Source organism: Plasmopara halstedii (assembly GCF_900000015.1).
Source record: "Plasmopara halstedii genome assembly, contig: Scaffold_262, whole genome shotgun sequence".
NCBI classification, from domain to species: domain Eukaryota; phylum Oomycota; class Peronosporomycetes; order Peronosporales; family Peronosporaceae; genus Plasmopara; species Plasmopara halstedii.
Window position 1 is genome coordinate 498,188 of NW_020187183.1, and position 10,603 is coordinate 508,790.

Sequence of the window (10,603 nt, forward strand, 5' to 3'; positions counted from 1 at the left end):
TCTGGACGGCTTGACCGCTGGATTCTACGAAGTAGCACCAAACGTGTTTGGTGAGTGTTTGGCGATCGTCTTTAATGATCGACTCCAACGCGGCGAGCTCCAAGTGTGCCAGCGCAAGTCGGCGGTAGTACTGCTACACAAGAAACGTTCGCGTGTTGAGCCGGGTAATTACCGACCAATTGCGCTCGTGCCAGCCGACGTTAAAGTTCTGTCAAAAGCGCAAGCGTATCGGCTGCAAAATGTGATTGTCAACTTGATTCATCCAGATCAGAAGGGTTTTGTCAGAGGTCGCTCCATTCATCATCACGTGCGCTTCCTCGCCGACTTGCAAGATCTCGTCATGAATCGAGACCCAGAGGCATATGCAATGTTTTTAGACTTTCAAAAGGCGTTTGATCGCGTCAACTGGGCATACATGTTTCGACTGTTGGTGCGCATGGGCTTCGGAAAAAAATCATCGCTTGGATCCAGCTACTGTACACCAAGCAGTAAGCCCACCTACTTATCAATGGCGATATCCAGCTGGTACTACATCCAACACGCAGCGTGAAGCAAGGCGATCCATTGTCTGCCTTAATCTTTATTCTTGCAATCGAGCCTCTGGGCGATCTGCTGCGCTCACACGAGGAGTATGGCGTGTTCTTGAGCGCGGACCACACCACAACGGGCTCGTTCTTTGCAGACGACTCAACTTTTCTCACCAGCTTGATTGCAAACTTGCAGGCACAGCTTGAAATCGTAGCGGATTATTGTGACGGTTCTGAAGCAAAGCTTAACCTTGCCAAGTTGGTGCTATTGGCGCTTAATCGGAATGAGACTGTCCTCAGTTGCCTGGCGTCCACGTGCTCGGTCGCAACGAAACTGTCAAGTACTTGGGCATGCCATTCGGCCAAGCTCCAGTCGACAACATAATCGTCAAGCTCTTGGACCAACGCATCTACAACGGCATCAAGGCGTGGTACCGACGTGCGCGAACTCTTCGTGGTCGGCTTCTTGCTGTACAAACGATGGTTTTCTCGCGCCTGTGGCACTACACGCTTCATATCTCAATCCCACAGACAGTCGTGCGACGCCGGCAGTCTATGCTGAAACGATTTATTCTGAGCTGCAAACATGACAAAGACGCGAAGCACGTGCAGCTCATTCCGGGTGAGTTCGTGTATCAGAGACAAAGCAACGGAGGACTTGGCGTCCCATGTTTAGACGCGCACTTCATACATCAGCATCTTTCACTACTTCTGTAGTTCATGCGTGTGGTAAGTGCGACTAGCGAGCGCAATTGGACCACGGCGGGTGTCGAGTTGCTGGTGTCCATACTGCCACATTACGGCAAGCGCAACGCGTTGGACTTTCCCACGATCTCTCCACTCTGACACGGCGAGCTGATTCAGTGGAATGTAGCGTCGCTTTGGTGGCGAATGTCATGCATCTTGTGAACAAGGCCCGCTGGAAGATAACATGGCATGACCTTCCCCCAGAGGAACGAGTAGCGTATGAACTTGAGCAGCCGATATGGTTCCACGCCAACGTTCAGCTGCATTACGAGCAAACTAAACAATCAAGCACTACAGCGGCTCATCGTCGCTGCATCGGCATGGTGCCTGCGCCGCAGAGAAGCTTCCGTCTGCATGTGTCGCGAGTTTTCAGGCTGCGATCACTGTCGGACTTCATGGCTACAGGTAGCGCGTGGCCGTCTCGACAGGATTTTGTACAGCGACTCATTTACTTCACTCTTGAGTCTTCGCTGCCTGGACTGCAAGCGAAATGGCTTGACAGGCTGTACAAGGAGACGACGCAGATTGTGGCGAGGCTTGGTGTGCTGCGAGTCGCCCTGCCTCTATCAAGAAGTCCAAGGGTAGGCTAACATCCCTATCTTGGCGTGGCAAGTGGCGCTAAATTGTTCTCGTTTTCGGCAATTCCACAGTCAGCACTTCTATACACCATGTGGACACTCAAAACCCCAAGCAAACCGCACCCGATGACTGTCTGCCCACAACGTGTCAACGAAGCACAGATCAAGTCTTTTGTCAAATTCGGCCCGAGACTGCGTAAATATTGTACCCCATCGTTGACGACTTGCAGTTTCGACTGGCGTTCCGTCTTCTGCCAGTCCGCTCGCGATTCTGTTCCTGGTGGCGTCACACCCAGGCATCCGCAAATGCGTTTCCGATGGGTGCAATGCCATAGAGACCGAGCAGCACTTGTTCTGGTGAAGCCGCGGATATACTGTCTGGGGATGCATTCCGTGCAGAAGACGAAATAGGGCTCTGCCTGCGGGCACCCTAGGAACAAGCTAGACTGGGTGTTTTTGTGTCATAAACACAGGGCTCATTGTGCGAAGAACGCTTAAAGATGGTCTTAGGGACGTAAGGTGTCTTAGACACGCGAGCCTCGTATGATGCAAAAGTTTAACGTGAGTTTTGGGCATTCACAATTTCGATGAGGGGATTGTAACGGGGTTGCACGCACCCATGTATGAAAGGGTGGGTCACACAAGATGGTGTGATCGTACAAAGGTGTAGATTACACAAATTGCTGGAATCACTCAATGGCGTGGCTACACCGTAACAGAAAGCCACTACGTGGTGGGACTACCAGAAGTTATGCAAATTCAAAGGTTTTACTATGTTAAAAAAAACCTAAGACTTTAGATATAGGCGGCTCTGCCGCAAATAAACAAATAAATGCAGTCTTAATTCTGGACGGAAGAATGTATTTGCCTTGGTTAAGCGTTTCAAGTACTCTTGGAGGTAGCGGATATCGATTCGCAACACTCGTACTGGTTCTGGTAGAGAGCGTAAGGTCGGTGACCTTAGTAAGCTTCCTCTTAGCAAAGAGCTAGGGCAGCCCCACTGCAAGACCAAACCACTTCCTTAAGTCTTTTTGCGGCAGCAGAATTGACCAGCTCATGATGTCCCATATCTTCGCGGAATCTGCCTATAGACCATGCTACCCAATGAAGCATCTCATAGAGAAAAATAGCCCAAAACCGCATCTGTAGATATAAGTACCCAGCTTATTGAGGCGCATGATCTTGAGCGCTTGCAAGTGTTTGATGTGGATATTAATATTAGATCATCCGTGGTATTCACAGCTATGGATCAATATTTTGTTTTAGGTCCATGATGTAGCCTAAACAGCTATAGCACTAGATCATTGAGCTTCGCCAATATATACAACATTTCTTGTGGTATAACCAGCGGTTCTTAGAGCATTCCACTTAGCGTAATCGCAGCAGTTAGCACGAGATCACTTATTTCTGCTGAGCTGTTAATAATATATCAACAAGGGCAACAGCACTAAGGAGAGGTACATCGACCATGCTGTTTTGTAGCATGATGGTCTGGAATTCGGCATTTGTGCTTAAAAGATGGCCGTAACAAGTTCTGGCAAATATCTGTTGCCATCGCACTTCTGACAGAGACTGTCGGCGCTGAGTGCAATCATTCCTTCTCTCTCACTGAGGTCGCTTCGTGATTAGCACAAAAGAAATCGTACATGACATCACACTACTCCTTGGTAGTCGCCATCAAATCAAGACAAGTTGTATAATTTTATAACCCAGGTAGATACTGTTTGATACGGTGGCAGTAGCGCGTGGTGGGTCTCACGCCACCACGTCGTCATACTCCTCCAAAGAAAGCTAATACAATTCGCTATTTGGATATTTGCTCCACTTCACGCATTCAGCGCTGTTCCAGTGTCATCAATAATGGACTCATCTATGACACTTGACGGTAAACAGATTTATCTGTGGTACACTAATTTTACCATTACCATGAGAGCACCTTTTGAAACTCTTTACAGACGTCAAAACGGGACAAATCTTCAAGCTCAATGAGATATACTTCCCGAGGGATTGTAAGGAGACTTACCACGATCACTATATTCATAAATGGCTTATCATTTTCGCCCAAACCCCCTGACTCGCATCGTGGATCTGTCTGACAATACTGATGTTTCCGCTGTGCCATTAGATTGTGACAGAAATAGCTGATAAAACAAGCCTTCTTATATGCAATCTACCATGTTCTGTATCCACCAAATCTTGCTCAGGAGATCGCGGCAGTGAGCCGCTCCGACTCGGTCTGCACACTTTTAACTCTGATATCCATGATATACGGTCAATCCTAACAGTTTAGTCAAGGGCCTCATGTTTTGACTTGAATGAAACGTCTTCACAAATATACGCTCGGAGTGATTGCGACATCCCTCACACATTGCCGTCTCATCAATATTACACTTCAAACCCATGTTACATGACGATAATTTCTCCGTTATTTCTGAAAATCATGTCTTCCTGCAGCGTCTCCCCTCCGAGCTTCGTCTGATGCACAGAGCAATGTCTTTGCTGTTTGACAATTCCATAATCATCTCTAAAACTATCACAGCTAAATGTCCGCGACATACGTACTTGATTGTTCTAGCAAAAAAAGCAATGACAAGAAGTGCGTGGTACCTACTTCTCACTGATTCATGCGAATGGCGTTTAAGGTACTTCATACCAGAAGTGAATTCGAACCTCAAGAATGAAATCAATACCAGAAAAGGTTTTAAGCTGTTCAAGTTATAAAAATACACATGATGAATCAAACTAATTATCGATTGTCTCCATACCAAAATTCACGGATCATGTATCTGTATCTGGCATCTGAAATGACTCTGCGTACTGAATACCGTTCTCGATAGTCGCGCGTGGAGCGACTACGTACGACGCTCCTGAATCTATAAGGTCTACTCGCAAACTCACAAAGCTCATGAGTTGATGTCGACAACCAACAATCCTCACAAACGTTGCGTAGAATATTTTACATCTTTTGAGCTGCATCTCACTGGTTTGATAACCACGAAGACAGCTCTTTTTGGGTGTGAGTTTTTCTGGTGGATGCCAAACCTTCAAACATCGCAAGCAAAGGAAATGAATGTTAAGGGGGGAAATTTTATGTCATACCACAGATGTAACGTTTGTGAGTGACACTTTAGCTAAGACGTCGCTTTCAAATTCCTTAGCTATCCAAGGTCTAATGTCTCTGATGCACTCGCTGAGCCTCCGTCTTTCGTACTCCAATAGGCCTCTGCGAGATGAACGCTATGCTCACCAATCGAATTTGAGGTAGATGAGCTGATGTAGAAATCCTGCTGCAAGCTGCACCCCTACATGATGATGGTGACTGTTTTTACAACTGAAATTTCCGCTATCACAGCCATGTGAGCACACAAATGTTGGTCATATTGTATTGAATTTTGCCTCACTTGACGGGCGAGCAGGAAGTCTGATTGCGAATGCTACGCCCGTTACAAGACATCCGGCTCTTCAAATAACTACCATGTTGGAGATGGCTTTCTAAACTACTCCTTTAAGTGCCTATTCTCGCTCACAGCCTAGTCCGCTAGTGCGACGTGCTGAGATGCGTAACCGATAAAAAGTCATCTCAACCCTTCTATTCGATCTTAATACTTCCTAGCCCGTATTTGGAGGGTTGAATGCTAAACATAAGATGCTTCACAGATGAAACCAGTTGTGCTCCAAATAAAGCCTGGACGTGGCGTGCCTGAAAGTGTCTCTATCTCATTCCCATCATTCGTGAGCTCGCTCCCCTAAGCGAGCCGCTTTCGACACATCAGCGCCTATTGTTTCTCTTCTGGAGACAAACTAAAGTCAGGAGCTTCGCGGGTGTGCTTAGTTGTACAACGGACATATCGTGCTCAATCTTTAAGAGGGTACATTTGAGGACACAGTCATCGAATTGACAATAAGTGTCACCAAGTGTAAGGGGTTATCGTACATCTCGCACAGAAGAAGCTATGGCATTACGAGTCCGAGTCAACGATCGTACCGAAGATAGTCTTTAGGCTCCACTTAGCGCGGAGCCAAGAGCTTCTAAATTTATAAGTACTTAGTAGCTCCGGTTGAACTTCGCGAGCGATATCGCTATATTCCTATAAGCAATTTAATTTTAATCGCACCCGTGCGGTAGAAGTTCAACAACTTAGAATTTTACAACTCGTTCATAGCAATTTATTTATTAAAGTTTACTGCCCAGGTCAACAAAACGTCCATTGACGGTCTTCAGCTCTCGCTTCCGTATCTGATTAAACCAGACGCATTCGTTTGACGCAGCGGCAACACTTAATGCACTCAAACGTTCGTCACCACGCAAGCACTACTGACACATATATACCGCGGTCTCAATACACACGATCATAATCTTCACGTTTGTCATAGCGCTTCCAAAGCCCCACAGACATCGACGTTAACAGTCGTGGGGAGCTTTGTATGGACACATTCATTGATGTTTTAGGAAACAGAAAAGTGTCCTGTTGTTCTTGCAAAGGGTTTCTCGAAATGAATGTGTTGGTACGTCGGACAATGATTGCCGAACAGGTGAGAGGCATGTCGTGATAATTTTTATGTACTTGTAGCGCCCGACGCTTTTACTTAGTACACGAGTGGCAAGTGGAACAGGAATGGCTGGATGCGGCATTGACTACAAAAACGGACTAAATTGTTTCTAAAAAAAATGGAAAGAAGCGGCGACGCAAAAGGAGAGACGGAAGAAGGAAGGAAAAGAAAAGTTTGAAGTCAAGAAGATGAAGCCAGAGGAGGCACATAAAGATGACATGGAAACAAGTCTGGAGTCTACTGCTAAGGTAGTAAAGGCTGAAATTGAGAGTGTGACAGGAGGAGACGTTGAAGGAGAACAGACTGTCATGATGCCAATAGAGAAGCAGATAATGAAGCGAAATTGTCGTCAAGGAGCCAAAGGAAGAAGCTCTTAAATTGGCGTATGTGCAATCACTCTATCACCCAATACACCGTCAAATTTTATTATAATGAGCAGATGCTTGACTATGGTCCAGCGCCGCAAAAAGGTAGCGCTATCCCCCGGCTATAAATCGATTCGTATATGACCTTCTCAATACTATTATGAACGATACATTTAAGATGTGAATGTACAGGATGCAGCTATGTCAATCGGGTCAAGATCGATCAGGTCTTCGTGGCGGTCCCGCACGTCGCGCCATTTCGATGGAAGAAGTGAATTTCCACTGCACCGAATGCGACTTCTGGAGTATATTGGACGGTAAAGTGTACAATTTGACGCCATATCTTTAAAATATCATCCTGGAGGCATTGCAGAAGTGCTTTTAGCGGTCGAAGGGGACTGCACTGACCTTTTTAATGAGAAACATCCATGAGGTAATGGTCATGGAATGTTGGACAAATGTAACATCGCTCTATTGGATCCAACAACAGTAATTGTCGCTTCAGAGACGTCCAGATTCGCAGTGGACAGAATGCAATGGCGTTCTTTCACGCTAGAACACAAGCGGACTGTTAGTCAACAGACTGTTAAATTTACTTTCAAATTACCTGGTACTAAGGATTTTGGAACTTACAACAACCTCGATCACCCAGTTAGGATCTTTTAATTTATTGGTCAAAGTTTATTCCAATGGGGTCATGAGCACGTATGGATAACTTGGTAGTGGGAGATTCAGTCGAGATTTTGGGACCACAAGGAATGCTTGGATACCCCAGTGCAGGAGTCGTGACGATCAAAAGTCATTTGAAGATGACAAATGTAAACCATGATATCATGATTGCTGCAGGCACGGGCATCACTCATGCTGCAGTTGAATTGTGCGATTATGGACGAGAGTAAGGACATAGTTAAATTTACGCTGGTAGATTGTAACCACTCTTTGAACCATATTATTGCACTCACTCACTTGGAGCCACTGGCCAATATGTTTAATGCCCGCATAAAGGTACACCACGTGCTCCACAAGGCCAACGAAGAAGGTGCTAAGGATTTGAGTCGGTTCAAGCTGGTCAACAATTCGATACGGCATTACTTGCTGAACTGTTGCCCAAAGTGTCTCTGAAGGTAGCGGTATTTCACTGTGGCCCACCTGCGTTTAATGATGCAGTGTGAGAGATATGGGCTACGAGAAAAAGCAATTTTAATGTTTTGCCTTAAACAGAAATAGAGGCATGTGCATGGTTTTCGTCTGAATGCCTATGCGAAAAGCACTCTCTCTCGTACGCAAACTATTTGCGCTGCTTGCCGTCTCTGCAGGAGCCTATCGCAAGGCACAAAATAGTGTTCCATGATGGAGCTCAAAATGCCTAGCATTATTAGACAACACTTTGGGAAAAATACATGTATTAGAAAGCTGCAACAAATGCAATGTCTACTTCAGGCATCAGCGCTTGTCTTTCTACGCAATTATGCAGTCGATCCTGTCGGATCTGAAGCAATCATTGCTCTCAGGACTAAAAGTCTTGTCGCGAAAGAAACAAATTAGCTTCGAACAAAAAGTATCACGCAAAGAGTTAGCCTGACGTACTTAATTGACCTCTTCATGCCAAACTTTAAAAAGCGACAGCATTCCATCGTAAGCACGTAATGAAAAGAAAGTATCAAGGCTGATTGAATGCTCTAGATCTCTGCAAGCGATCGTTCATTCCATTCTTGACACAAGATCTTTTGACACTTCGAAAATAAGATCGTGCAAGAATGCATCGTTCTGTAGCTTGTTTAAAAATTTGGCCCACATGACTTTATCTGCCGATTCGTCAAGAATTGCGTCCAGTGTGGTTTCACCAAAATTCTGGTTCTTGTTGTAATCGACAATGCGCATTGGATGAGACAGATACTCATAAACACGAACAAGTATTGTCATAGTTTCAATATGTGTATTCACATCGAAAGGCATTCCAATCCATGAGCAGAGAAGAGCGCTTAAAGCACCAATTAAAAACGACTTCTTCTTCCTGTCTTCATTTAAACGGCGAGCCAACGTCAAGTCATCGTGCAAATGGCCTCGCAGACTATTCAGCAGTAACACATTGGGATCGTCATTCGAAAACTGTGCGTACACCTTCAATTCATCAAAATGATCACTTGAAAGAAACATTTCATTATCTTTGATACCAAATTCTGTCGCCCATTTATAAACCAAGGTCTCTAATAAATAGGAAAAAAGAGGTTGAAGCTCCACGGATTCGATGTTTTGCAGGAGATATAACACTTTAGCCCACGTGACTAGATCTGATCTCCAATCTGGTATTAATTCGAGCACAGGATGTATCAAACTATCTGTGTAGCGTTTCGCTTCCGTGAGATCTGTTTTTTTTAGAGTATTGACAGTTGACTTGATCTCATCGATTTTTGCTCCGTTCGGCTTATGGATTTGAACAAGAATATCAAAGACTGGAGAAGCTGTCTTGGTCAAGGTTTCATCTTCTTGTAGCTTATAGAGAAAAGCAGCCCACATGTATGCATTCTTCGATTTCAAAAGCAGCTCGTGCGCCATTTTTTGTGCAGTGTCACGAATTGCTGAGCGGGGTCGGATAGTCTTTAGCAAAAAACGAAAAGCGTCGATAAGTATGTGATCATTCTTCGCAGCTGCATGTTGTGGCGTTGCGATCCATGAGTGGAGAAGAGCACCAAGCACACCTGATAAAGGATTTTGCACATCGTTACTCTTTTGCAGCTTATTGAGAACGAGAGCCCACTCTACTTCTTCTGGCGATAGCTTTAGCAACGTTTTTAGCATAAATGTGTTGGGATTGTCACTTGAAAAATCCGCGTATTCACTTAAAACGGTAAATTTAATGTTTGTCAAGGTCTCTTCCCTCCAGTCAGAAGCGTGTGGAGAATATTGAACCGAACCATATGGATTTTTTGTCCATAAACTTAGAATCAAATCCAACAGATCGGGAGCAATTTTGGACACTTCGTCGTCGTTACGCAAAATGTACAACAGCTTGGCCCAGTTCATCATCAGACCCCATAAGTAGCCACTTGTAATAAATCGTGCTCGCAAAGATCGGATTATATGTTTGACACACCTTTACGAATTGTGGACTTGTCAGATGCTTAATAGCCTTACTGGGTGAGTATAAGACTTGAACATATGATTCGGCATACTGTGGACGAATCACAGCGTCAAAGACGTCGGGAACTTTTTCGTGAAATCTTAGCATATAAACCAGTTTTGCCCACATGAGTTCATCCTTCGACCGCTCACGAAGTTTTATCAGCACCTTTTTGACAATTTCCTCGCGAGAATTTTTGGTAGCAAGCATACTTGTAAATTTAACATCTGTGAGAAACTTGACAGCCTCGCTGGGTCTGCAGCCTTCTGCACCTTTATCCTTTGCCCAAATAAGACCATCAAATAAATTGACAAGTGAAAAGCCCATTTCATATTCATTCTGTAGATCGTAAATAATTCGAGCCCACTTAATCTCATCCTTTGATCGCTCAAGCATTTTTGTCAGCATGAATGTGTTAAATACCTCTTCTCCCAACCTGTTGATTTTTTCCCAAATCAATTGACCCACTTGTAACACGAATATTCCGTGGTCTTCGATAGGGAAAAGTCCTAATTTTTTGTACATCTCATCTGTCGATAGGCTTATCCACCATTTCATCTCCACCGCATCTGCTAAGTGATAATATATGCCATTCTTTTGCTTTCCATTAGCAATAATAGTGGATAGGGTGAGCGGATCCTTCTTCAACCTCTGTGCTAAAAGATCAATCGCAACTTTCTGATCTTCTGGTGACTTGGTTCCAAACCAAATTAG

The 10,603-nt window shown here is 44.8% G+C and overlaps 3 protein-coding genes across 3 annotated transcripts; 2 read left to right on the top strand and 1 right to left on the bottom strand.

Moving 5' to 3' along the window:
• Nucleotides 1–6,346: 6,346 nt before the first annotated feature.
• PHALS_04551 (uncharacterized protein) lies at nucleotides 6,347–6,780 on the top strand (the record flags this gene model as incomplete). Its single annotated transcript, XM_024722379.1, has 3 exons — nucleotides 6,347–6,358; nucleotides 6,424–6,442; nucleotides 6,530–6,780. 3 exons carry the CDS (start codon nucleotides 6,347–6,349, stop codon nucleotides 6,778–6,780), a joined length of 282 nt encoding a protein of 93 aa, XP_024573461.1.
• Nucleotides 6,781–7,653: 873 nt separating this feature from the next.
• Nucleotides 7,654–8,138, top strand: PHALS_04552 (uncharacterized protein; the record flags this gene model as incomplete). Its single annotated transcript, XM_024722380.1, has 4 exons — nucleotides 7,654–7,689; nucleotides 7,774–7,826; nucleotides 7,882–7,892; nucleotides 7,990–8,138. The coding sequence occupies 4 exons, from the start codon at nucleotides 7,654–7,656 to the stop codon at nucleotides 8,136–8,138; spliced, it is 249 nt and encodes an 82-aa protein (XP_024573462.1).
• Nucleotides 8,139–8,469: 331 nt separating this feature from the next.
• On the bottom strand, nucleotides 8,470–10,447 carry PHALS_04553 (uncharacterized protein; the record flags this gene model as incomplete). The annotated part of the gene is made up of 2 exons (XM_024722381.1): nucleotides 8,470–9,862; nucleotides 9,942–10,447. 2 exons carry the CDS (start codon nucleotides 10,445–10,447, stop codon nucleotides 8,470–8,472), a joined length of 1,899 nt encoding a protein of 632 aa, XP_024573463.1.
• Between the last annotated feature and the right edge of the window lie 156 nt (nucleotides 10,448–10,603).